Genomic DNA, 27,849 nt, shown 5'->3' with positions numbered 1-27,849 from the left:
TTCAGGGATATTACTTCGTGAACAGATATGTTTTCAGAGAGCGTTTGAATGTAGCTTTGGAGTCGCGAATGTGATGTGGAAGAGAGGTCCACTGCTAAGCAGCACAGAGGGAAAACGTCCGTTTTCTGTATGACTGTCATTGTGGGAGGAAAAATAGAGTGCGGGAGTCTCGTGAGCAGTGAAGGTTTCAGGCAGGAGAGCGGACAAGATTTCAGTAAAGTAGTAAGGGGAGGAGCCTTCAAAGAATACATAGCATAGAGTTGAGAGCTTGTCTATTCTAGCTTTAACTGGTAGGCAACGAAAAGAGTGAAGAAGTGGAGGAACAAGCTCACAATTTTGAATGCGGAAAACGATCGAGCAGCTGAGTTGTGGACTTTATGAAGTTTATCAGTGAGGTGCTGTGAACAGTCACCAAGAAGAAAGTTGCAGTAGTCTAGTTTAGACAGAACAAATGAGCAGATTAGAATTTTGATGGTTGAGATTGTGATCAGAGTATGGTGAATGGAGCTGATCTTCCGAAATACAAAGCATGCAGCACGACAGATGTGAGAAATATGCTCATCAAGAGACATGTCAGCAGACATTATGTAACCTAAGTTATGTGTTAAAGTAAAAAAAAGTATCATCAGCATCGCCTCCCCGAACAGAGGCAGGCAATGAAGGGTAAACGCTGACTGATCTCTTTGGGAAAAAAAAGCTTCTGGGGTTGTTTTTTTGGGGTTTTTTTTTTTTTTCGTCATTTAATTTTAAGTTATTGTGGGTCATCCATAGTCTAATATCAGAAATACAGTGTGGATTTGATTTCAGCTACTACCGCCACACAAAAATATAGATGCATCACTGCACTCTGCATTATTTCTAGATGCATTGAACGAGAGGAGTGAAAATCGGTGTCTTATTTGCTTGCAAGAATAGAAAACTGTTCCCATACTGTGGTTATGTCACACTATGGAGGAAAAAGGGGAAGCATATACTGCATACAAAAATACAGGGTACTCCTAGATAACATTGCCGTGTCCGAGACGAGCTCGATCAGAACATCTCTTGTAACCCATGGTATCGATGGCAAGGATTGTATTACTATATGCTACCGGACGAGCCAGTGAGGGTCGAGCCCACTCACCGCCTCCGCCGTCTGCTCAAGGACATCGTAAAAAAAACTATAGCTTCGTCTTCATCTATAGTCCTACAAAACAACAGGATTTGCTTTAAGCGACATCACTGTCGCATGATCGAGTAATGTGGCGTACTTGTGCAGGTCTGCGCGGGGATTCACGCACAGCGACTCATTCCCACAAGCTCGATCAGTGTTACAGGCTCGACGTAACTGGTTGCAGCGTATCCGGATACGCTGCGTCGGACGAACGAACTGCAGGAGGGGATTTACCGTCTTGTTTTTCTCACGTGGGCAGATACACTCTCGACAGTGAAATTTACTTATTTCTGCGTTAAAATTCTTCGTCATACCTCCGCAATCGACAAGAAACCTGCAAGAGTACGGCCGTCACCTATAGCTGCGTCGTCTGCTTTACTCCACATGAGTTCTGGCGCTGTGTACGATTTTATCAGTGTTTGTGGTCGAACCAAAGAGGAATTACCCTCAAATCCACTCGTCGGGGAGATCACAGAGCTGGGTGAGACAAGATCGAGACGTGCATTCTACCTACTTGTACTTGAAAGGTGATCATGCAATGGTCTGTCGGTTTTACTTAAAAATAATTAAACGTACTGTGATTTATTTAGCACATGATCATGCTCATATATAGAAGTACATGTGAACCATTGGTTCAACGTTAAGTGACTCAGTCAATAATAATAAAAGGATTTGTATAGCACGTACGTACTTTTCGAACCAACATGCACGTATACGCGGAGACCATGCAGTCCGATGCGCTTCTATTGCGCCAATCGTTAAATTGTAAGATAAATGATTATTAATAATGAGCATACATTTTGCCATTCTGTCCCTCTTGATCACGCTATTTGATATTGTTGATTCTTAGCAATCCCTGACAACAGACCCCAAAAGATTTGAAAGGTGTATATTAACGTATATATATATACAGCTCGGGTGGAGGGGTGTATTGTACATGTGGCTAAAGAAAAAAAAATCACACTTCCTAGATAAATATTTTAAAGCAGAATGGTTTTGTATTTTGTTAAATATAATTATGCAAAGTGCCGAAATACTAAGTCATGTGCTTAGCTCGTGGTTAACCACGTTCTAAATTTAGAACACGTATTTTCCCCACTACGCGTTTTTTTTTTTTAAAGCATCTCAGAACGAGGTTGCGAGTGTAACTAATCAAACGGATCATGAACGTGTATTTCATATATAAGGATATAAGTTCGTGAACGGTCGGATGAAATATATTTTGCCTTCTCTGCGGAAAATATTCAGTAGTACTAATTATTTCTTATGCTCAAGCAGATTATTAGCATAAATTAGAGCTTCTTCAATTCCACTAGCTGTGATGATGTGTCAGCCTGATGTGACCTTGTGCGGGGTGCCCACTGACCCTCCTGTTGCTGTGTTACTCTATGAGTGGGTATGTGTGCACATGTGTGTGTGTATGTCGCCAGAATCTATTCCCTTTAATCTCTTACATAATCTTCCCTCTAGTGTGCTGGCGTATCATCATACCTGTAATTGCCCTTGCGGATTAATAAAGTTGTATTGTATTGTAGCTGTTTTATTCCATCCTAATTATAGCACCACTATAAAAATGGAAGAAATTAGCATCTTACCTGTGACAACTGTGGCATAGCCTAAATATAGGCATGCACAGACCTAATACTAAGCAAATGCATGCTTTAAAAAAAACAAACCGTGGAGATTATTTTTTATTGAAATAGATTTATGTTTCCTCGTTTAATACTAAACGGCTTTTTTTTCCACATCAGGTGCAGTTCATATCACCACTTCCTCTTATCAAAACGTACATCATATGTTATAGGCCTTTTTATAAAAAAAATTTGTTTTACATTCTCCATTAGATTATGAAAGGCCGGACTATAGTGGATTCACTACAGCAGCAAAGCTTTTTGATAACCTATAGTTCTTTTACTAGTCATGTAATTTCTAAACCACAACAATATATATGTTTTTCCCTTCCCCAGAAAATCACCACAAAGGGAACCCCACACACTAGCACTTGTTCTCAAGAAAAAAAAAAAATTCAAAAAGATTTATTGTCAGTTGGTTATTTTCAGTGAAGGAGTACTTTTGAAGGGAGAGGAGCTCAGCAGCAAGCACTTTTTTTTTAAATGCAAAATATACCTGAATAACATGTATTTCAATGCCTTTCAGATCATTTCCCATTTCAAGAACTGTGGCAGTGCTGTCCCAAGCCATGGCTGAAGCAGAACTTGAAGATTATACTAGGTCTTTAATGACTGATGTCCCAAAGGAGGTGGAAGATTGGGTTTTCAATTCACCTTGCATCAAAATTCGAAAGACCACCACTGCAAGAATTCAAGCATCTTCTTCCCTTAATCACACATCACCATTACTAATGCAGCCAGCACCTCAGCAGCATTCACCATCATCTTTACCAGCAATGCAGATGCAGAGACCTGTTCTTTTTCTTTCGCTTCCTCAGCCTACACTGATGCAAGTGCAAAGATCACAGCCCTCACCTTCTGCACTGCCATGATTCATAACTTGAGAAATAGAGTTTCTCTAAGCCCCTTACTCCCAGCATTCCCACACTTGTACATAGTTGTATTCGAAGCTTCCCAGTGCATAGGAGAGGAAGTGAATTTTGTAAAATGGGCAATTCTATTGTTGTTCCAATGTACTTACCATGTAACCCAAAAAGGTCAGTTACAGTATCCAAGTATAGCAAATATTAAAGGCTAACATATGCCAGACTCTAAAGTAGGATCAAAGTTCTAGCAAGTTAAATGAATATTTTAATGCCAATGCCCAGGTTTTGTGGTAATCATGCTGAGAAGCATAATCACCACAAAACTTAGTATCACTGACAGGAAGACTTATGTCATTCTGGGAAATCAGCAGAAGATGCTGCCTGCATAGCAACAGCAAGGCAGCTTAGTGAGAGGTACTCTATGGTCAGATACCCTGAATATCTGAATACCAATAGAGATATCATTAGCAGCTGAAGCTGTCACTATACAAGGCAGCATCTTCTGCTGGTTTCCCAGCATTCTGCAGTGAGAATAGAAAGTCTTGGCAGATCATGTACTATGGTGCTATTGTCTAAGATGACCATGCTGCAAAAGATTAACACACGTTCTTTGGAATGAAGTGTCTTGGCTTTGTTGATTACTATACATCAGTATTTCCAAGTGTGATTACAGGCTAACTCAAGTACTAAAGTTTTTTCCTCATATGACTGGCTTTTGTTTATAACTAGACACTAAAACTCAAAATATGAGCAAGTAATTATTATGTTTGTCAGCTAAGACTGTGTACATAGCAGTTGAGATCAAGATCTCATTTCCTTCCAAATAACGAAACGGTGTGCTGCTGTGGCAATGCCTAATCAGCATATTGAAGATCTCACAATGGCTATGATCCATGTCAGAAATATGAATTTAGATAAATCCATGTGGTTCCCCAAAAAGTACAGTCTGGAGCCAAACTAGTAAGTGCTTTGTTCTATTTATGTCAGCAGGCTCATTTCATGTTGATGCTGACCTTTAGAAAGTATGTGTAAATAATAGCCATAAAATCTGTTTTACTTGATTTTGTATTCACAAGAGCTAGAGGAACATAGTATTCAATTGCTTAGTATAACTTTCCACCAAGACTTGATTACATGCAGATCTAGCAAATAATGTTGCCTTAATTTAAAGATATTATTAAATTAATTTTTTTCTAATAAAGTTGCTTAAATATTTTCTTTTTTGTTGATAGTAGTATTTAGACATGCACATATACTCTCTTATCAACTTAATTTTGTCAACATAGTTTTAGATATTATTTTTTATGTTTTTGGTGTATATAATTGCTCTATTTACTTGGAACATGTCTACATATTTTTGGTGCAGATATACATTTAGGCCTGATTTTGTAAAGATGCATGTACTATATGTCACATTGTATATGATGTATAAATTTTTCATAAATTTTAGAAAAGAGCGAGTCAAAAAAAAAAAAAAGACTAAACATTTAAAAGACATTCATACATACACCACTTTTCACATGGATATTTAGAATGGATGGTACTAATCTTAATACTAAACATTTACACTTTTCTGCAGGACTATTCTTTAAGCAGTCTCAGAACTTTACAGACCAATTTATTTTTCTGACACATATCTGTACTTTTTGTACATAGAATATTTTGCATAAAATCTAAATAGTAGTATTATTATTTAAGCTGATCAAACATAATAAAGATTTTCTGTTGCATTTTCAATGTCTTTGTTTTTTTTTAATCTCTCCTTTTATTTAGGTTGCTTAAATGTGCCTATTTTTAAATCCAAAATTAAAAACCTATAAGAAGCATCGCCATAAAAAAATGTTGAAATCTTAATAATCAGATGGACAAAATGCAGCTGTATTATCTGTACAAATAGTCAGCCTGTATATTAGCAGCAATCTCAGACTCCCACTTGTCTCCATTGGTTAAAAGTTTCTCCTTGTTATAGAGCAGCTCTTCACGAGTCTCTGTTGAAAACTCAAAGTTGGGGCCCTGTACAGAAATAGAAGTAAATTTATTTTGACAGGCTAAAACAGAAAAAACTGATAGGAGGAATAAAAGTTGCTCATGATGCAATTTTCTGAACAAAACCATCCTGTATTTTGTCTTACCTCTACAATTGCATCAACAGGGCATGCTTCTTGGCAAAAGCCACAGTAGATGCACTTTGTCATGTCAATATCATAGCGTGTTGTCCTCCTGCTGCCATCAGAACGTGGTTCTGCTTCAATTGTAATCGCCTGCCATGAAAATAGCCCCATTTAAGCTGCCATTGATTTAAACTCAAATTATAAATAGCAACATTATAGAAAAATAGTTGCAACCGCTGTTTTAAATTAAGCAAAACCTGATGCTTTTTTTTAACAACTGATTTCCCATATCCATATCTTAAAAAAAAATTTTTTTAAAGATCTTTCATGCTTTAGCTTTATTTTATTTTTTTTGTTTTGTTTGGTATCTAAAAATCTTTATCTAGACGTGGCCATATATAGTGATTGAAAATATTGTTGCCAGAACTCCGAAATTCATGTTTAAAATCATATTCAGGCAAAAGTTAATGTGATATATCTACACAACAGCAACAATCACAGAAGAGTAGTATGTTGGCTTACCTGGGCAGGACAGATAGCCTCACAAAGCTTGCATGCAATACAGCGTTCTTCACCAGATGGGTACCGTCTTAGAGCATGCTCACCACGAAACCGAGGAGAAAGGGGTCCCTTTTCAAAAGGATAATTGATGGTAGCAGGCTCTTTGAAGAGATAGCCAAGTGTGATGCTCAGACCTGCAATGAGGAAACAAAACTTTCAATCTATAACAGCAATAAAAATAAAAATACTCTTTTAAAACATGGGAACATAAAAATTCTCACCTGTTTGTTATTTTCGTACATTGAGGTAAATTGTGATTTTGGATTGGTTTAACTGAATAAATCCATGTGGAGAATAAGGGGAAGGCACAGATGATTTAAATATTATTGTCCCTGGCATGAAGCCAGAACACACATTTTTCTTTAACTCACAACAGCAGTCAAATACAATATATATATAACAACTATAACTTGAAACATAAGCAAAGACATTAAACTGTGCATGGTCTCTCTCTCATATACATGAACACATCAGTATATGATCAGCATAGTACACATCCAGGCCATCCGGACCCACAAACTCTGTCATTTTTACCTTTGAGAAGTTCTGTCCAAAAGACTGTCTGGGATGCTCTGTCCATGATTGGTTTCCATTCCATATCTGGATCACATTTACCCACTTGTTCTACAAAACAAAAACATAATTAAAGCTAAACATAAATCTTCAGTTCTTGCTGAAATATTTAACTTGTGTCCCTGTATATGCTAGCTAAAAGTCAAAGCTATCTTTTTCTGCATTTCCTGAGTGATGGTGCAAAACTGGAAGTAAAGTGGATGTTGTTTCCCATTTCCCAGAGATGTGTAAGATGGTCAGTCAGGCTATAAATTTATAAATCTTAAAAAACAGAATTTGTATAGCGCTAAATAAATCATAACAGCAGAAAATGAGGCAAAGGACATCGGAACCACCTGGGCCCAACTGAAGGGTGCTGCCCAAAACTGGGTCTGCTGGCGAGGTGTTGTTGTTGTTACCTATGCTCCTCAAAAGAGCAAAAAGGAATAAACTAAACTAAATAAATCATTAGTTTTACTGTTACATTCTTATAGTGTATTCAAAGTTATTTGTCATACTTTGCAATAATACAATCGTTGGGTTGTAAAAATGTCAAACTCACTGTAATTTGTGCGCTGTTGTACTGCCAGAGCTGATCTTGCAACATTTTTTAAGATGGCATTAGCTGAAACAAATGAACAAATGATCAGCATTGTCTACTGTAATTGTCAATCAACTTATAGGGCAGGTGCCTATCAGTTAACACAGTTACTGTCACTTGAATAGTGTCACAAACCTGCTGCATGTATTTTTTTTTTAATGTTTGTTTTTTAATTAAGAAAGTAATTGGATGGGTGAGGTGGTAAAAACACCTATTGGTGGGCTGTCAGTGTCAACAGCCTGAGGTGTGTGGGATGGCCGGCGTTCTTTGTTTCAATTAAGTGTGTGTTGATAGGTTGTTTTGCTGGAAGAACAAAGGAAAGAGAGTAGTATTGTTTTGGATGTGTGTGGTGTGACTGGGGTTTTTTTCCCCTTGATTGGAGCAGGGGGAAGGTATAGTCTCCTCTGTCAGTGCGTCTGCCGTTGGTTTTTGTAACCAGTCTTGAATGGACTGGGTGTTGTTGTAGACCTGAGTACAAATCCTGAACAGATTTGTATTGTATTTTACAAGTCCTGAACCCACTTGAAGTTACCAGATTTGTTTGTATTTTTGTTAACATTGAACCTGTTGAGGTGAGTGTATATCTTTGTTGATTTTTCGGTGAATCTGTATTTCTGTATTGGATGAGTGATATATTTGTGTATATTTTATAAGTTTGAATTTGCATTTATCTAAAGAATGGTTTTGTTTTTTTCTCCAGGTTTTCTTTTAGATTTTTTCTTTTGGATTTCTATTGTGTTTTGTGTTTTTCTCTTCTGTTTGTTCCTATTCTTTGTATCCACCTGGGATTACTGACCAGGGCTGAGTTGGATATAACTTCAAGAGGTGAAAACTCTGTGTTACTTTCACGTGGATGTATTTGTGTATGTCAGAAGTGGAAACATTGTGGATTTTGTGCTGTTCAAGTGGAGACTTTGTGAGGAACTGTACTGATGGCAAGAAGATTGAATATTTGTGAGACATTGGAAGAAACGAGTGTTCAAACTGTGGGGTTGGGAAATTAGGAATTGTTTTGTGTTTCCTTTTTATGGATTTCAAATTATATTATTTTAAAAATTTTAACTGTGTCTGTGTTTCGATTTGATTTATTTTCCTCGTCTGAAAGGCACTGTAGAGTGCAGGTGACAAATAGCCACAAGCCATGAGCGTGACACTAATCATTCTCTGATACAAGATGTAAAGATTAGCCACACTGTGCCCATGTGGGACTTTCTTCAATGTGTGATTTGCACTATTTGAAAATATCATGCCATATGAAAACATTAAAAACAAATTACACCATTCTAATATGTTTATACAAATTTCTTAGCATAACAGATGAAACTTTTAAATATTCACTGCTAAAATATAAACTGGAACAAATGCATAACTTGAGGGCACATGTATAAATTGGCAAGAGGCAAAATAATGTGAGGCAGGAACATCATCATATTAGTAAGGTGTAGGCCTAGGCCTAAGTTTAATAGATAAAAAATTAAAAAAACCACATCACCCAGCTCAATGAAGGCAGTTCCAACCTCTCCCACCTCTTTTGCTTCCATTGTCAGCCTAGTATTACAAGCCCTCGAGTAATGCATTTGTACCCAAATAATGAGGATATTTTATCAAATATTCAGCTCATGTGCTGTAAAACTTGCAATTGTTAGCCTATCAGCACTGTATTTACTAAGATTTACTAAGACATTAACATAAACAAATGAGTAAAAGAGATTACTGTTGTGTTATTAACTGTCACAACAATACATAAAAAAAGAAAGTTAATTAATATCACCTACTTTTCCAATTTTTAAATGAATAAAAGGCATAAAGAAGAAATTTATGCTTGCAAGCTATACACAGAGAACTCCATGCTGACAACAAACTCAAAAGTATGTAGTTAACATTTCATGTCAAGATTTCAGATAAGTGCCCTATATTTTATCATCTAGATTCCATCAAGGAGAAAGATGTGTGCTGCAATACAGACACATCCAAACAACAACTGAGGGCAAGAGCCTTACAAGTGTAAACTTTTGTACTGTTTCAAAATGTATAATCATAAATATTTACAGAACTGCTGCACAACAAATATTTTTATCATAGGAATTAATCCTTGCAGAGGCAACAAAGAATGTGGAGGGTGATGTTTTGTCGATTGCTTTTAAATTTAAATGAAATGTGTCTGCTAAATCATAAGCAAGAGAGAGTGGGAAGTCATGTAAAATAACACAAAAGAAACGTACACAGAAGAAAACTTTTTGCCTGGGATAATAATAATGCCTCAAAATTTATAACTAATATGAATAAAGAAGAGACTTTATATAGTTTAAGTCAGGCAATCCAATTGATAGACACAGACATAAATGGGGCCCTGGACCTATTTAATGGATGTATTAAGGAAAATACCAAGTGTATGGAGAAATGTGTAAATATCTGTAAAAGAAGAAATGACAATTGGTTTGAGAGTCGGGGCGGGGGGAGTGTGCATGTGCTCGCAAATGTGAAATTATAATAAAAATGATTTACCTTAATCTAAAAATAACATTGTTACAATCAGCCCTACATACATCTATACAAAAGAAAGAGTGAGGGAACATAATTCTCCTAGAAAGTAGAACAACGAGAAGTCTGTTAATTAACAAAAAAATAAATAGCGCAACGAAATTAGTACTTTACTGCTTTTAACTAGTTGTAAAAAGTTTTTACTATTATTAAATGGGGCTTCTGATTCAACTGATTAATAGCTTGTTGTTCATGTGCAAGCAAATGAACACATGTACATCTACAGATCAAATGAGGGAAAACAATTTTATTCTCTAAAATCATTCCAGGCCAAGAAAGGCGTCAACAAAGGTAGCACTTGACAGATCTCAGCCACCAAAATGCATGATATGTATGAGTGTATAGGTAATATTTTCTTCATTATATTAACGTTTTTCTGCTTAACTTTAAATATATTTGGCAGCCGCTAATAAAGAGAGTGCCAACGATCGACGACTTCATATAATATTTGACATTCAGAGTTCTTGAAACAAAAATGCAGCTTACTACTGAGAAAATAATCGATGTATTAACTTAAAGACTGATCAACATTTTAAAACAACACTTCAATTTATCAGTAAACAACTTTTACTATACAATGCAATATTAGCGAACGACAGCATACACACAATAAAAACAAAATACAAAGCTGTACGCACTGTTTGCTCGAGCATAAAACAACTTGACAGACGCCATATTTTGCCTATTATATCTAAGGGGGAGTACTCTTGAAAATGGCCCCCATCCACCTAATATTTGGCGATACGGCATTATTCGATCTTAGGAATAAGAAAAACCACGATATATTTGTTGATATAGCATGATGTGATAATAACAAATATTTTTTTATTGAAAGTTTCCATGAAGATTTTGAGCAAATCTGTTTTGTTCGTAAATGGTTAAAACTGTATATAATTTTGTTTTCATATTAATCATGGGGAAGTTTGTTGATATCACGTGACGAAGTTGGCAAGGTTTTTGTTTCGACATGACTTTGGATGGGAAAGCAGAAATTCTTTCAGTAACAAAATTTAGGTCAGCATTGTTAAATAGCAATGGTTTTTTTGGGATGTATTTCTAATCATGTTTACGATTTGTAAGCTTACAAGATATAGTGTATTTTAAACGCTTATTTTCAGTTTGCTTCATGCAAGATTTTACATGTTTGCAAAATTAGATGCATGTTATCTAGCAATGGTCTAGCTAGTGAGCTAGTAAGCTATGTTCATTGCCAAGTCTGCATTTCTGTCAGCACAAATATTAGAAAACAGACATAAGTTTTTCATAAGTAGCAAAATTCAGCAAGTCGCAGAGAGTATATAATAAATAGTAATTTAATCTTACACGCATAACATTTAATTAAAATATCACTATATACTTGTCATGTTTTAAAGCATCTTGAAGGAATGAACATGTGAAAACAGAAGCTGGGTATGGCTTTTCCTCTGGCTGCCATTATCAGCATTGCTATTGGTCTCTATGTCTTGATAATGGTTGCAGTTGTGCTAATTTATTATTGCATGAGGGTAAGTAATTTTTTGCCTGCAAATATTACATGTTTCGCTGAATTTAAAAAATCAGCATATACGATTTCTTCATATTATCAACATTATAAAATATCTTTCTGTGAGAAATCTTTATTGAAATATAGTACTGTACGTGTACTGACTGTTTTCAGTACCCAAGGTAAGGGAAACAAACTGTACCCATCATCATCATCATCATCATCAATTTAAATATTATCTTAGTATGTAGAAGAGAAGTAAACAATATTAAATATCAAAGCAAGAGCTATACTGTGACTACATAAAAGGAGAATATTAAAAGAATAAACATGTTTTAATAAGAGTTTTATGTATATATACTTAATCATTTAAGAAAGAAAGCAAAGAGTTTGTTAGGAGCACTTCTCTTGTGATACCCAGGGTGAGTGATCCCTGGTCTTCCTTTTAAGAATGCCAGAAAGATAATTGCAGGCTATCAAGAACATCTGCCTTTAAAGCATGAGATAGAAATGCACATATGCTATAAGTAATGTTAATAAAAAGTAAATTTAGATGGCTAGAATAGTATAAGGCACCAGAAGATCGTAGTAGAACTATTTTTTATTCCTTGTTACTCCTCGAGGAGCATAGGGCCACAACAGAAGTAGAACTAAGGCTAATGTAAAAACATCATATCATAAACGGTATGGACAGGGTTTCCAGAAAAAAGCAGCTTTTCCAATGTGGCAGAAGTCTCTTGTGAGAAAGAATTAGAAAAGTTAAAAAGCTTGAATTGCTGTTCTCAGTGCATTATTTAAACATTTAACTCAAACTGGAATGCACAAAAATCATTAAGAACTAAAAGTTTTCCCTACAATTTCCTTAAATAAGATGGAAGAGATGTATTTATGGATACACTTATCACTTATGAGTGATACAGTGTGATTAAATCCCCATTACATACTCTGACCAGTCGATGTTACAGATTTTGTGTCACGATGGCTTGGTTTGTGAAAAACATATTTAATGATATTTTTTGATATTAAATAGCTGGTTACAAATTCATTGGTAAAATCTGCCAGATCCTTGTTACTGCATGATAATACATGGACTCAAAATACTTTAATAGTTTTAAACTGAAGGAAATTGGGTTGCAACACCTTGGTGATAATGGACTCTATTGGTTACCAAGAATCAGGTATGATTATTGGTTATCTCTCAGGTTTTAAGTGTAGGGATTGTCTAAACTGGCTAAAATGTGTCTAGGACCGCATTCAGTGTTGTGGCTCACAGTGCTGTGTGAAGTCTGAGGGATCTCAGCCCTGCTGTGTTGCTTTGTCTGAGAGTTGCAATTGCTGTGAGAGCCCATCTCTCAAATCTTGCCTTAAGTCCTGCTGTCCAAACAGAAAGGTAAGAAATATTTGATGCAAAATCTATAACTATGTTGGAATATGATAAAAGACAGCAAAGCATAAAAACAACTGAAAGGAATAAAGATACAGAAATCAGATACAACACATCAATAAAAAGGAATTGGAGCACGAAAAATACATAGCTTAGTTTAGTCCTAATTGTTACTCCTCGAGGAGCATAGGGCTGCAAAAACACCTCGCTAGCGAACCCAGTTTTGGGCAGGCCCCTTCAGTTGGGCCCATGTGGTTCTAATGTCTTTTGCCTCGCTTTCCACTGTTCTTTACCAAATCTGCTTTCGTCTCCCAACTCTCCTCTTTCCCTGAGGATTCCAGTCGAGTGCCTGCTTGACCTGGAGAGTGAAAATACATAGTACAGTATTTGAAAGGTATTCATGAAATTAATGTTTCTTTAGGCCTATCACGAAAGTCTGCAATGTTTATATGTCACAAATGATCAGGGCAAAGAATTGAAAAAGCTCGGACCTCAAATAGGAAACAAATGATGTCTGACATTGCAAAATCATATATACAGTGTGCAGTGAGATTGCATAAGCAGCAAAGGGGCCTACCATTATCATTGTCAATATTTCCTGTTTACTCACAGGATCATAATTCAGTTGATGTTTGCTAGATAACAATGTCAAACTTAATAGTAATGTTTTGAATAGTGTTGTTAATTTGAGTTTGCACGATATCTTTGGTTCACTTTTCTGCAGACTGTTATTAAGATTCCTTACAGCACCTTTAATTGTTCTATTTTCAGACTGCATTATTTATGCTACTGTGTTGAAGTATTTTGAGTTATAATCAGCCTATGTTTCTCTTCTCTAAATCTGATTATGGCCCTCTTTTCTTTTGTTCATGGTGAAATATTTTGCTTTCAGTTTTTTTCATAGCTAGAAATGCTTGATCTTAATTTCTGATTCTGGTGCTTTTTGTTCGCTCATTCGGATCTATGCTTAACCCATCAAATGTTCATTCTGTAAATTACGTTTGCAATAATTCTGATCTCGGAAAATTTTCTGTACTTGCCAAATATATTCATAAAGAAAATTACTTCTGATTGAATAATTCTGACTTAATGAAGATTGTGAAGACAACATTGATTTCAATAAAACTAGATGTTACATAATGTTCATGTTCATGTCACAATAAATCTCTGTTTTGCCTGTGAAATGTGAATATTGTTTTGCTAAAGTACAGTTTTTGTTACAGCTATCTTCAAGCAAATTAAATAGAATATCAGCTGTTAGAAAACTGATGTAGGATGCATGATGAAGTTGTCTTAATAAATTAGTAGCAATATAGTTAAAGTGTTTTGTTTGGGTAGTTGGGGGATGTAAGAAGAGAGTATGGGAAGGGTAAGTATATAATAATGCATAATGCAAAAATTTTTAGTTGCCTTTTTCTAGTTCCCAGACAATTGTTTTGGACATGTTTTTGTGTAATATTTAGTGTACTCTCAGACCAAGATGATTTCTGCAACTATTATGTATTTGTGTAAATAGACTAATAGACCTGCAATCTTGTAGACAATTGTATTCCATAAATTAGTATATGCTGCTATGTGGTAAGCTGATGAACATGATCAAAACTGTGCAGCATATTACCTGTGTTGACATCCTGATGTGCCAGTGCTGTGCGTCAGAAGGACCATCATTCTGGGAGGTAAGTATATTTCTTAGCAGGATTTGCTTTGTCTCAGGATCAAAGCATAAAAAAGAGCTATAAAGACTTGTTTCTCTAATGATTTGTTTCCATTCATAGACTTTTACTCAAAGATTTCTTATGAGAAATAAAATGCAAATAATAGAATTCATGCTCATTTTATATGCGACACTGTAGGATAGAAAAGTAATGTAGAAATTTAAACTAAAGTTTTTCAGTTTGCAAAAATGATAAGAAAAACCTAAATGAATTAAGGATTGCTGGGATACCTCATTCTTCTAGCATGTCTTCATTCCATATCATTGTTTAGCATATCTTTATTAAGACTCTTTTCTGTAGTTTCATTGGTATTACATCTTGTAGCTGGTGAAAAAGAAGCAGATAAGCTCATGTACAAAGAAAGTATGTATCTATTAAGTAGTCCTTTTGTGGAAAACAGTTATATTTTAATACATTAACCTTCCGCTTTCTCATTATTTCGTTGAAATTGTGTTTTGTTGTTGTATGGTTGTTAAATTGAAATATTGTCAGTTCATGGTTTTTGCTGCATTTTACAATTCTACTTCAAATAGTTATCAATGGCATAGATCTACACAGATAACTCTCAAAAGTATTATGTTCTTTCTGCTGCTATGCTGCAGCACTATGCTGCTTGAGGAGTAACAAGGAAAAATCTAAGCTGATTTTATGAGTTAAAATCTGGAACATAATAAACTCAGCTATTAAAAAACAATCACCATACTTTGATCACCATTGTTAATCTGAGACAGTTGACATTTGCAGTCAAAATGTTGCATAAAAGCACTCTGTCTGCTTAAATATACTGAAAATTCTTGTGCCGTTTTCTAGGTGTTCATTAGAAGATTGTTCATGTTGTTTACCATGAAGTTGGATGCCATACTGATTTATTTTATTCCTATCAGAAATGCTATGACTATGGAAATCAACCTCCACCCAAGCCATAATCTATAGGGTTCTGATTGAAAAAAAAACCATGTATAGTAAGTATATGGTTTATATAGTACAATGTAGATTTTGTTTGCCAATAGCTCCCCAGCTTCATTTTTTTCTTATCTGTTTCAAGAAATTTCAGTTGTCATTTGCCTTCTTTTGGACTTACATGTCTTTTGATTGTCAAGATATATTTTACTTGTAACATTCTTAGAGTCTATGCCCTTGATTACTACAGAGAAATTACTGTAAATAAATAACTGCTGTTAAGAAACATTTCTGTGCTTTTTTAATAATGCCTGCAAAAGTATTTATAAGCATCTGCTTGTGCAAAAGCCTTTGTATATGTTTGCACGTGTATTTTATATAAGCATATTTGAAGAAAATGCCTGTACATTTTGACACGTATACAGGCTCTTGCAAGCATGGCTTCCTTTTGGGTGAATAGACAATGTTGTACTTTGCCTAGTTTGCACCATGTATAAATTCCCCTAGTTTAAACTTTTTCTGGAAGAAAATAACTGCTTACTCATGCATGAATATTCTTAATCTTTTTTTTTTTGGTGGGGGTTAAATGCTCGATACTCTTTGTCTTCTTTGAAGGCTTTTTATTATAACCATAACCTGAAACTAATTATTTGCAGATTATTAGTTGTTTCATCCATAGTGATTGTAATTACCTTCTTGGATTCAGCATTGTCATTTCTCTTATATGTGACTGGTAAATTGTTTAGTGCCAAAGTTGCTGTAATCTGATCAAAATGTAGCATTTAATTTTTCCTTGAGCCTATCGGGCAATATTAGATATAGCATTTTTATTCATTCTGTAGAACTGTTACTTGGCATAACAAATAACTGTATATGCCATCAGGCATTATCATGCTAGTGCAGACAAAACAAACTTTCTTAATAGATGCAAGTAGATATAGCTATGTAAGTTTTAATTATCTCACCCAAATAATAGGGTGAAGAGAGAGAATGATTTGTTTTTATATTTATGAGAAACATAAATGTTCCACAATACTTTTTATCACAAATCAAAATTTATCATCAACTTGCTCTGTGAAAATTAGGTATAGTTTGTAAATAATGCGCATGCGTTTGTGTCTTTAGTGTTGCAAGAAAGTTGACTCTGAGACCTGCAACTGCATGTGCTTTGAGATCCGTCTGGTGAACACCCCACCACACCCCAGCAGAGAGCGTGCTGGTTTTTTTCCAGTCCATCAATCAAGTAATGCCAAGTCTCCTGGATTGCCTATGGATCAAACATTTCATCAACAGTCCCTACCAGCCAAGAGTGTGTTCCATGAACATGACAGGATGCTGAGCCTTGAACGGCCAAGAACATCAAGGGACTGGATGCGACCCGCTACTCACATGCCTGCAGATACCTTTGTTGCTTCATACCCCCTTCAACATGAGGGTCAAAGAAATCCTAGGGTGCACTCTTCCATAAGTCCATATAACGAAATGACATCTTACAGGCAAACTGGCACAGGGTCACAGCATGGTCAGTTACCTAGGAACATGACAATGTCACCAAGATTTCTCTCATTAGCGATGACCACATCAGACAGAGTGGAAGAACCAGTAAGCTTCATGTCATTTTCAGCTGAGAGGGTAAAAAGATCAAAGAAAAGTGTGCTTACCAAGAATCTGCCAATGTGAATGTGTTTTGGCTTGCAGAACAAAAGTGCAGGTTAGTGTGCAAATAAAAGTAATATAATCCAAGTATGAATTATGGTTATAGGTTTAAAATATCTGATCATTTGTATTTCTGCATATTTGTCATGCTAAAGCTTCACTGCCAAACTGCCATCAACAAGGAGATTCAACTGTTTTCTGAAGTTTCTTTTGCAGAAAATAAATTTTATAATTATATGTTGATAAATGGAGTTAAAATAAACTTTGCACAAACTTTTAATTTTTTTTTCTCTTTTTTTTTTTGTTCCCAGACCTTACAAAGTCCCTTTTCCTAGCTCTAAACACCAGACGTGCAGCAGATTTCTGTACTTTCTGAAGTTTGTGAAGAAGGTATTCATGGCAGGTAGCCATCAAGGAGTTGTAGTAATCAAGTCTGGATCAAACAAGAGTGTTGGTAGCGCGCGTTTGACCATCAACAAACATAGTCTGCATCCTATCAGTGAGATAGGAGTTGAACCACGCTAGTGCAGGTCCAGAAATCTCATAGAGGGTGTGTAGTCTATAAAGAAGCAGAGAGTGGTCGATGGTGTCGAATGCAGCAGACAGATGCAGTAGAGTTAAGGCAGAAAATTCACCAGTCAAGGGCAGATAATATGTCGGTGGTCGCTTTAATTAGTTTCAGTACTGTGAAAAGGTCTATATGCTGACTGAGCATGTGTCAAAACTACTTTTTCTATGATCTTTGAGAGAAAAGACTGGAAACTGGGCGATAATTGCTCACCACCTTGACATCAAGCGAGAATTTCTTAAGAAGTGGCTTCACCAGGGGATTTTTAAACAAAGATGGGAAAACACCTGATGAAAAGCTGACATTTACAATGTTTGTGATGGAAGGAAGTAAAATATCTAAGCACTCAAGAAGGCGTGTGAGTATTGGGTCTAACTGGCAAGTTGTTGGCTTGGCTTTCAGAATGATCGCATTTATATCATCAGAGACTGGTCGAAATTTGGTCTGAGAGCATACAAGAAGAATATCACAAGAGATGCTGTCAGGCACCGATATCAAGTCCAAAGATGATCCCATGTCTGAAGTCTAGCAAAATAGTCATAAAACACTTGCAGCAGCTGTGAAGCAGGATAGGATAGGAAGTGAATTAGACCAGTGTTACACCATAGTGCAAAAAGAAAAATCAGTATTTCAGTTTAATAGCTTTTAGTTTAGTTTAATATAAAAGCTTTCAGTTTCAATAAAAAAAACTGTTGAGAATGAGATAATAGTAGGAAAAAAGTATAATTTATCCCTGTTCTATTGTTTCCCATTTAATTTATGCATCTGGATTTTGCACTCCTTATACAAAACAGAAATCACAGTAGGGATAAGGCTACCTTTTAGATGCTTTTGGGTCGCTGTTCTCCTTTTTCTTCATTTTTATGCTTGTGTGGTTTGAGATGCTTGTGTTGTTTGTGATGACTGGGTGTCACAACTGTCAGTAGAAGAAGGAAGCATAGCACAACAGACTGGGACAGGGTCATGACCATAGAGACCCTTGTGATGTCTGGATATGGTTGTTTTGCAACTATTGCTGATTAGGAAGAGGAGTCTGGAGTGAGAGATGCTCTTGAAGAGACTGGAGTGAGAGATGCTCTTGAAGTAAACAATGTTAAATCATAACTCAAATCCAAATGGTATCATCAATGTAAGTTAATATCAAATTGTCACAGGGCACTTGACATTTCAAAATGCAAATTATCCTTAATTATTTGGAGTCTCCCCCACCTGTGCTTAATTCTCTTTCGACATTACTAAAAACAGTTACTTTGACCTTGGCTTCTTCATCAGACAAAACAACAGAACGACACAAATTAACTAGATCACAGCAGACAAACACCACCTTGTCTAAAGCTGGCATATTATTTTCATCAAGACTTACTAATGATAATGTGGACTCCAATACAAACATTAGCTTAGATTCCATTGGCTTTGATCTTTGATTCCACTCCAAATGCAGTTGTTTTTTGATCCTTGTAAAGGCTGGGGTTTTAACTTCTGCAGACCACTTTCATGACTATTAAACCATCTGCCCAAACAAGGTCACCAACATGCAAATTATATTAAAAAACTATTCTGTTCTATGTCTGTCACTGGTCTTGCCTCCACGTGCCTTGGAAATGAAAGTGATCATGCACTGTGGTGCAATACTAATGTGAAATTTCATAGTGTTTCCACATCTGTAGTTAGAAAATGTCTGGTTTTATGCTTGAAGATTTGATGATTCTTCTAATCTCATCTTAAAGCAATCAGTGATTATAGTCACCTTTCTTTTAAAATTTTCTAGAAAGCTGAGTGGCATTGTTTTTCCTTATGTTTTCTCTGTCAGGCCAAAAACACTAAATGGTGTAAATGCAAATATAAACATTAAGAATAGCGTAAAATATTCTGGCTGCTGTACACTGGGAAACAAAAAACAATTCTGATAACAAATCAAAAGCTAAATTCAGATGCAATCTCATTAAAGTTAAAACAACCTACTGAAACTTTGACTGCAAATTGTTTTTCAAGTCTTTTTTAACTATGTTGACCAAAGCTAAGAGCACAACCATATTTGGAAACCTTGTATAGAACCTAACTCTGTCCGCATTTTGTTGATAATAATTTTGGTGTGTATATCTTTTTCGTCAATTTTCTTTTTCACTGTAGCATTTTCCTGCTGTATACTGGTTGACAATATCATCTCTCTCTCTTGATCCTAGTTGGCCCCGGTGGAGCATAGGGCCGGAACCACACCCCACCATTGGACATGATTCTGGGCATCCCTTTCCAGTTAGGACCATGCCATGCCAGCTGTCCCCGCCTCTCTGTGGACTGATCTCCTTTATGTCTGTCTGGGTCTCCCAACCCTGCACCTCCCCTGTGGGTTCCAACCCAGAGCTTGTCTTGTTAAATTGTTGGCCGGCTTTTGCAAGGTGTGACCGATACAGCCTCACTTCCACTTCTTGATGTCTTGGGTGGCAGGTTTTTGGTTGGTCCTCTCAGGCCGAGGAGCTTGATGTTCTTCATTTCCTGGACTACCTGAGCTGATTTACCTCTCTCGTACAGGGTTCTGATGTTCCAGGTCCCTATCCTGGTTTTTTTCTTGGCCTTGAGAAGATGGGTTGATCAGCTGGCTTCCCGAGGGCTTTCGCCAGCACGCATCATAGGCCCTTCTGAAGAGGGATCTTCCCGTCCAGGCTCTTGTTGTGCAGTTAATATTTTTGCAGTTTCTGCAGCAGTTTTCTTTACAGGATGGGGTTGCTAGCCCCATGCCCAACCCTCCTCCTTCATCCGGGCTTGGAACCGGCAGGTTACCCGGTGGTCTCTAGATGGAGTTAAAACATCATCTAGTTTACTTAAATAATCCACCATCATGTCTGTGTCTCTTTCTCATCATATTGCACTTCATTCTGCTTCTCAGTCTCCATCTCCTGTAAATTGTCCAAGGCATCTACCATATAATTTCTTTTGTTCCTGTGTTTGGGGAGTTGAAATTCTTCTGGTTTTATCTTTTTGCCCTTGTTGTGACCCAAGTTGATTAGCATCCAGTGAGAATTTGTGAAGACATTGGGATTTTCTGGTTTTCCTGTAAGTGATGAAAAGACACTTCATGAGGAAGTCTTCATTTCTAGTAGGTAAATCGGACACACACACAAACACGCGCACAGTCAATGTTTTACATTAGTAAACATTATATATGCGTACTTATACCTATCATCTTTAGGCTATAGCAATCTTCGACGTCATTAAAAAAGTAAAAAGCACAAAATCTCGTTTATTTCTATATTTAAATAGCAAGATTACTACCGCTAACCTGGGAGAAAGTGCACGGACCAAACACGATGCCAATATGGTATTGCAATGTTTTTCTGTAATCTCGATCATTTCTGACTCAGTTATTCTCGTTAATTTGAAATTCTCTCTTCCTCACTAGATTTGTTTGGTACAACTAGCTAGGATACGAACAAATCTTACACTTTCGTCTCGGTTGTTGCGATGACCGCAGACAATAATACAGCAAAAATTCCCCATTTTTGTAGGTTTGAAACGTGCACTCGGACCAAAACAACGCGCGGCTAGAAAGCTTGTGGAGGCTTGCTGTCCACTACTTAAGTTTCGGTGACGTCATGCGCGGGCGCCTATAGTGGTGACCGCCCCCTCCACCCCATGTAAGTGAGGGGAGAGGGCATGTTTACATACACACATTTGCTTTTTACTACGGATCCGCTGTTTTGTCAGTTTAGGTAGAGCCATGCTTCCTATATAGAAGAAAATGTGTTTATAATATATAGAATCAGGGACAATTATACGATGAGTGGAATGAATGTATATAAATGTGCGTATAACATTCGATCACTCGACTTCATTGATTAGATTTATACTTATTTTTTTTTTTTAAGCATGAGTATGAGTTCATACGTGCATAAAATCTCCCGTTGAAATGCGTGCTTGGTTTCATCACGGACGATACAGCTATAGATCCATGCATGGTTTAATCACGATCGAAGTCCACCTTACATAAAATGTGTCGTCTGCTACGTGACTTTATATAGCTTCTCGATCGTGACATCGATTGTTTTAAGTTTTAATGTCACTCGCTGTACGACGTTTAAAAATCACACTTAATTTTAAAATAAGTTAATGAATATCAGCCTAATTTTATTCATAGCTTTTACGAATGCACGTTGTTTTATATGAATGGACCCGTACGAACTTATATTACACATCCATGATCGGACTGTTTCCATCGCTCTTGAAATCAGTGAAACGTATTTCCCCAGCATCCAAATACATAACAGCTTTGTTTTCAACTTAAAATGTTTCTCGCTTTCATTTTATACACCAAAAATAGGAAACAAAATATAGTCTTATTTGTTTTACTGTTCATAAAAGACCACGAATTATATAAGTTGTGTACACGTCCGTGGACCGATAGAGTGACCTTTGCCTGTATGCGAAAAATGAAAACATTTGGTGTGTAATACTCATTAGTATTATGTATAGTATTTATGCAGATAAGAAATATTTTGTTTGCAAAAAAACTCTAGCGTTTCTCTGTCTAGCATTGATATTTTTAGTGTTTGAATTCGAACGCTTTTGGGTTTGAGGCTAACTAGCTAGAGAAGTCGTCCTTCAAAGGTCTTGTGTCCACACGTGTTACCTAACGCAGGTGCATGAGAAGAGAATGGCTGGAATAAGTAGTGCTGAAGAAAGCCAGCAAAACAACGGAACGCCGGCAAATGTTGAAAACTGCTGCCAGAATGGACACGAATCACTTCAAAATGGACATGGTGAGATAAAGCTGATATTTACATATTTTATTTTCTTATGTCCGTGTAAAGGGGAGGGCAAAGTCGACTTGCTGGACAGCCTTCGTAGTTACTTGTCTGTTACTTGTAATTTTTGGCGATTGTATAAATTTAGTCACAGAAAAGTACAAGTGTCAAGCATTTTTCTTTTTCTTTGTAACTTTTGAATTTTTAGCGTATCTAGAATTCGGCACAAAAAAAACTCCGTTTTTGTTTTCTTTGGTAGTTTGCTTTAGGGTATGAGAGACGTACTAACGAAGTTGCAGAGACCACGATTCCCCAACACAGCTACAAAATTGTTTGCGTGTTTGCACCAGGGTGTCTGCAAAGACGTGAATGTCGTAGTGTTAATATTGCTTACATTTATTTATGACATATCCTTCGGTAACCTGGATCGAATGTTTCGTCAGAATTTAGTTACAGCCATGTGGGTTCCTCAAGGTCGAAGGGTCGGGCTTAGCCAAGCACGTTTGTACAAGCGTCGTCTGCTATATAGGTTTGGATTAATATCTGATATCGTATACTTATGTGACGAGATTTTTCGTTGGCAATATCGTGTGGAGGTCGGTGTATTTCTGACATTCCAATCATTATTAAGCAGTGACAAAAGATTGGTATGATTTTTAACCAAACAAAGTAATCTCCATTGTTGTTATTAGAAATAGACGTCAGATTCATATCGTAGTGCAGTTTGGCATATTCATTTAATCAAAAGTTAGCTATCCTTCACATTGTTTAATATCAGAATCACTTTATTAAATAAACCATCGGCCTCTTTCAAGGGCGAGCATAACAAAACCATTATGTTTAGTACAGTCGTCAAGTTCATCAAATATTGAAAAAAGTACGAGTAGAGTGTGAAACGATAGCATCATTTATAATTTCTTAATCATGGTATATCTAAAGCTGAATGAATTATGTTACGAACTGATATATAATGTTAGGCCCAGATTGGGGTAAAGGTCTAATGCATGCTTTATTCTTTTAAAAGATGAAAAAAAAATAAATGACATAGGATTATGATATGGATCAGGTGAAGGAGGTGATGTGGCATTACATAGTTTCCATTTGTTTAGCTCAGCATAAGTTGATTAAACACTCAACTGTTGGCACCAGTCAGGCAGATTTGTTCTATTTTGTTTGTTCATCTACTAAAAGCATTAATGACTAATAATTACTTCTCTTTCTGGGTGGTTGCAGTAGTATATGCAATGTGTGTAGCTTTATCATCAGATCCCCAAAGGCCAAATAAAAACATTGATATGAACTCTAGACAAATGTTGTTAAAAAGCTGTCTTTTGGTAAAGAATGTACGTCGTGGAATTAATCACATCCACAGATAGAAGCATTTTATTGTTTCTGTGAATTTTATTTATGAAAATAGTTAATGTAATGGCAATGAAGTTTGCTGCCATCATTTACAAAGGTTTACATCTTGCAGTATGATCTGTTTTTGATTCCAGTTGCCACACTAGGTTTCTAATATGTTAATGACATAGTTTGTTGACCTAGCATTTTGTTCATCTCATTTTAATATTTTCAGATTTATCTACTATTTATAGCTACATTATGAAGTACAGTTTTCTATATAATTATTATTATTATTATTTTTTTTTTTTTTTGCAATCAGCATGCAGGATTCACAGAAATATTTTGATCATTTTTTTTTTTGGCAGCATGCTGCTTAAATTTAAATAGTTTTATACAACATAATTTGTATTATGCATATTCACATACTTAACACATGCGCACACACATGCTCCTCATCACAGTTAACAGTTGCTTGAATTTCTGTGATGCCTGGCATCACGTGATCATGTGTCTAGCTTTTCCAGGGGGATTAAGCTGGAGATCCCTGCAGTGTTCATAGGCTAATCCTTAAATCTTTATTCATTTGGCATGATGCTATAGGATGCTGAATCCAGTCCCTGCTGGGGAACACCAGGGTATCGCACCTGTGCCCAATGGGGCAGTGTTATATTCTTTTATAGTTTGATGAAGTTAGTAAGCAAGCAAAACCTGGGCATACAGTTAGCATTTTTTACTAGAACATTGCAGTCACACTGGATGTTTCCAAGACTGTCCTAATCAGTAGATGTCATGTATAAAGTGCAGTTACAATAGTTCTGTTCATTACTTTGTACAGCATTTTTTTAATCTGCCAAGGGTAATCTTTGAACTTGACCACACAATATTGTTGTGTGTCAGTAGAGAGCATGATGAATGGAGACAGCAGTATGGACTCTGTTTCTTCTACTGAGAGTTCCAGTGGTGAGATTGATATGAGCAGCGAAAATGATGTTGACTCCTGCAAGAAGGAGGAAAAGACAGAGGAGGAGGGGGATGACAAACTGGAGGACAAAGACAAGAAAGATCAAGAAATTTTTGTCATTCAGGACACCAGTTTCACCATACAGATTGCACTTCCAGGCAGTGAGCCCTTTGATCTAACAGTGAGTGTCGTGGAAATGAAAATGTGTGAGAGTGACTTTCTTTTTTGTGTTCATTGACCTAGATTGTGCCTCTTTAGTATTTATAACATAATATATTGTGAGTCAGCACAGCTGTTTTGAGGTGATTACGTCTTGCTGCCTTTGTGTGATAGTGTTTTGCACCAGTCCACTTACCCCAAACAAAAATCATGTGTAAAATGAATCAGAGCGGCACAGCTATTCCCCCATATAACTGTATGGGGCCCATGAGACTGCAGAAGACTACTAAATTCATGCAAAAAGAAAAGTTGAAATTGCATATATTTCTCTTTCTGTTTCCCCCTCACACCACCTCTAGGGATCTTAATTTCAAACATGCATTTTGATTAACTTAATTAGGTTTACATCTTGCTGTCAGTGTTGTAATGATTGTCACAAATGCCGCCTCTCACAAGAGCACCACACACGATGTCAACAACGTTCTTTCAACACAAAACGATTGCTTGAGGCTCTCCAAATCATGTTATTTTCCTTATCAAGTGGCTCAGGACTTTACGACATAGAACACAGATAAATATATTTATACAAAAATGTGTCAATGCACAGTTCTTTAGAGAAGATGGTCAAAACCATCTATCATAAGTAAACATCTGGTAATGCAATAGCCTCTACTCTTAATTTTACTGACTTGCCAACACACCTCTCTAAGCTTCTTCTCAGTACCTCTTCAAAATAGCAGTTGCCTGTAACTATACACACAGTTTGGTGCATGACTAGCATAGGGTTGTCACCCTTTGCATCTTCAGTCAGAATACGAATAACACAAATTACATTTATAATCCTCTAGAAGGGATTTTTTCTTCCCCGAGGGGATAGGACACTTTTTGGTCGCTCCGCATCACTCAGCAAAAGATAACACTCCAATGCCATACACAATGGCAGTGTCAGGAAGGGGGTTCCTGCAATTACAGCAGTGGTACTCCACGGTGACCTCATGAGGCCGATGGTGCACCTAGTCCAGGTTCTGGGCATTGGACTGAAGGTGATCAAGGAATGATGTGAGGGAGCTGATTCTTCCTCCTTCAGAAGGGCTCCAACTCAATTAGCCCGTACAGGAAAAAACCTGTAACTCGAATTTACACTATACTACTATTCTAAACCACATATTTTTCTCATATATTCATGTTTTTAACCTAAGTGAGTTCTATTACAATTCCATAAGCAAAAACCCAAAAAGACGTCACCTTGTCTAGGCAAGGTTAATCCACCAAGGGTCAGTATCGCGCTGCATCCAGCTTCGATGGACACTACCCTGCTCCACTATGTAATCTAGGGAGATTTACAAGTTGTGATTTAGACACATCTTCCTTCACCATCCCAGGCCTGAGTACTTTTTCACCCTCGTTCCCGCCAAAAAATTCTACTGCTTAACAGTGTTCACCAAATACACTGTGTCACAGTTAACCCTTTCCCCGCTGACATTCTCGTTCATTCTCCCATACATGCTTTCTTTCTTGCAGTCCATAAGTAGCGAAGGGGTTAAAATGACCCAAAAACATGGAGGCATGTGTGCATAACTTTTTTTTTTAAACCAGTCTGATCTTGAAGTACGTTAAACGAATGGTTTGACATTAAACAGTCACTCTGGTCTGCTTATTCTGACCTGTGTTGTCCTATGGTCAGACAAGTTAAATATGGGTGTCAATCCTTCTTTGGTGTCAATATGTGGAGTTCCTGGCTCTTATTGCCTCACACAGTGACCATCTTCAAAGCTAGCCATAACTCTTTACGGTTTAGTTTAATATTTATACGATAAGACTTTATTTATCCCAAAGGGCATTTAGAGGCAACTCTATATGGAAGCACAATGACAATACCATAACATATTCATAACCGCTGCACCAAATTGATTCTCATACATTCATGGTTCAGGCTTACATAGAAGCAAGGAAAGAAAAACAGTAACATTCAGAAGTTCTTTTGACAGGACTTGCCTGGTGATATCTGGGGATTTTTGTTTTTACTATTATTGAATATTTAATTTAATAATGCATGTTTTGTTAACTGCTTTCAAATTAAGAATGACTCAAAATGATTCCCTCTTTTTTCAGGTAAGCTCCATGGAACTGGTACAGGAGATACACCAATTGCTCATGGATCGTGAAGACAGTTGCTTTCGAACCTGCTTTTCCTTACAGCTTGATAATGTCACCCTGGACAACTTTGCCGAACTTAAGTCTATTGAGGGCCTGAAGGAAGGTTCTGTTATAAAAGTCATGGAAGGTTAGGAATTTTAAAAAAATGATTTTTGTTTAGAATACAATTTTCAGATCACTAGTGTGTAACACTAAAATGTGGTTGAGACTTTTTAGGTCATTATATTATATAAATCTTGTTCTTCCTAGACTTTGTAGTTCATTATAGTACTATTCCTTATAAAAGTGGGAACAGGTTCTATAAAAACTTTACTGTTTGAATGTACCATGTTGTGGAAGATGGTTTGGATAGCAAGTATTTGAGTATCATAAGCCCTGTTTCTATTATTCTTGCAGGAAAATTTTATCTGATCACCTTATCTTTACAAAGTTGATTAATCTTATTCTCCTAAATAACACTTTATGATACACATTATAAATCAACAATATCATAATAATCAAGTACTTTATGCAGTGATTTAATAAAACCAAGTGAAGTATGTGAGTAGAGGCAAATATGGCAGTCAACCTACGATCAGAATTGCTAATGATAAGAAGAATCTCATTTACCAGTTTTTTTTTTTTTTTTGGTAAAGTTCTGTAAAGACATGCACCAGTTTGGCACACATAGTATTGCTCAGAACATTTATATGTGTCCATTACTGTAGGTGAGTTCATCTCACACCTTAGCACTGAATTTGATTTCTTAGATAAAATTTATGGGTAAG

General features: G+C 36.4%; 4 protein-coding genes and 1 long non-coding RNA gene across 10 annotated transcripts in view; 3 read left to right on the top strand and 2 right to left on the bottom strand.

Annotated features, from left to right (window-relative positions):
* Positions 1 to 267: 267 nt before the first annotated feature.
* On the top strand, positions 268 to 5,127 carry LOC112562320. 2 transcript variants are annotated; one of them, XM_025235510.1, is made up of 2 exons: positions 268 to 1,680; positions 3,311 to 5,127. In XM_025235510.1, exons 1-2 carry the CDS (start codon positions 1,538 to 1,540, stop codon positions 3,654 to 3,656), a joined length of 489 nt encoding a protein of 162 aa, XP_025091295.1. In that variant the 5' UTR covers positions 268 to 1,537; the 3' UTR covers positions 3,657 to 5,127. The 2 variants fall into 2 exon arrangements, with proteins under 2 accessions (XP_025091295.1, XP_025091296.1); XM_025235511.1 differs by lacking the exon at positions 268 to 1,680 and adding an exon at positions 1,692 to 2,545.
* Positions 5,128 to 5,251: 124 nt separating this feature from the next.
* LOC112562319 (NADH-ubiquinone oxidoreductase subunit 8-like) lies at positions 5,252 to 10,748 on the bottom strand. Its single transcript, XM_025235509.1, has 6 exons — positions 10,655 to 10,748; positions 7,437 to 7,499; positions 6,857 to 6,946; positions 6,284 to 6,456; positions 5,783 to 5,911; positions 5,252 to 5,663 (listed from the first exon to the last, which is right to left on the bottom strand). The coding sequence occupies exons 1-6, from the start codon at positions 10,689 to 10,691 to the stop codon at positions 5,532 to 5,534; spliced, it is 624 nt and encodes a 207-aa protein (XP_025091294.1). The 5' UTR covers positions 10,692 to 10,748; the 3' UTR covers positions 5,252 to 5,531.
* A 128-nt stretch (positions 10,749 to 10,876) lies between these two features.
* LOC112562318 (keratin-associated protein 10-7-like) lies at positions 10,877 to 17,623 on the top strand. 3 transcript variants are annotated; one of them, XM_025235507.1, is made up of 7 exons: positions 10,877 to 11,030; positions 11,390 to 11,521; positions 12,746 to 12,889; positions 14,494 to 14,559; positions 14,923 to 14,961; positions 16,624 to 17,209; positions 17,466 to 17,623. In XM_025235507.1, the coding sequence occupies exons 2-6, from the start codon at positions 11,429 to 11,431 to the stop codon at positions 17,176 to 17,178; spliced, it is 897 nt and encodes a 298-aa protein (XP_025091292.1). In that variant the 5' UTR covers positions 10,877 to 11,030; positions 11,390 to 11,428; the 3' UTR covers positions 17,179 to 17,209; positions 17,466 to 17,623. The 3 variants fall into 3 exon arrangements, with proteins under 3 accessions (XP_025091292.1, XP_025091293.1, XP_025091291.1); XM_025235508.1 differs by lacking the exon at positions 17,466 to 17,623 and adding an exon at positions 15,483 to 15,560 and having other exon boundaries at positions 16,624 to 17,434; XM_025235506.1 differs by lacking the exon at positions 17,466 to 17,623 and having other exon boundaries at positions 16,624 to 17,434.
* Positions 17,624 to 17,803: 180 nt separating this feature from the next.
* Positions 17,804 to 27,849, top strand: part of LOC112561808 (clustered mitochondria protein homolog) — a 33,755-nt gene continuing 23,709 nt past the window's right edge. Inside the window, exons 1-4 of one of the 3 annotated variants that reach the window (XM_025234549.1) lie at positions 17,804 to 18,080; positions 22,356 to 22,476; positions 24,706 to 24,947; positions 27,038 to 27,209. In XM_025234549.1, coding sequence (XP_025090334.1) covers positions 18,033 to 18,080; positions 22,356 to 22,476; positions 24,706 to 24,947; positions 27,038 to 27,209 — 583 coding nt within the window. In that variant the 5' untranslated portion in view covers positions 17,804 to 18,032. Of the gene's footprint in view, positions 18,081 to 22,148; positions 22,477 to 24,702; positions 24,948 to 27,037; positions 27,210 to 27,849 lie in introns of those variants that run through there. The other 2 variants (XM_025234548.1, XM_025234550.1) reach the window with 2 other exon arrangements.
* LOC112561809 lies at positions 18,841 to 21,323 on the bottom strand. The gene is made up of 2 exons (XR_003098728.1): positions 21,161 to 21,323; positions 18,841 to 20,771 (listed from the first exon to the last, which is right to left on the bottom strand). It is a non-coding gene; the product is annotated as an uncharacterized LOC112561809 (long non-coding RNA).

Source organism: Pomacea canaliculata, linkage group LG4 (assembly GCF_003073045.1).
Source record: "Pomacea canaliculata isolate SZHN2017 linkage group LG4, ASM307304v1, whole genome shotgun sequence".
Classification (NCBI taxonomy): domain Eukaryota; kingdom Metazoa; phylum Mollusca; class Gastropoda; order Architaenioglossa; family Ampullariidae; genus Pomacea; species Pomacea canaliculata.
Note: the sequence above shows the minus strand (reverse complement) of the source record. Positions and strands in the feature narration are given on the sequence as shown.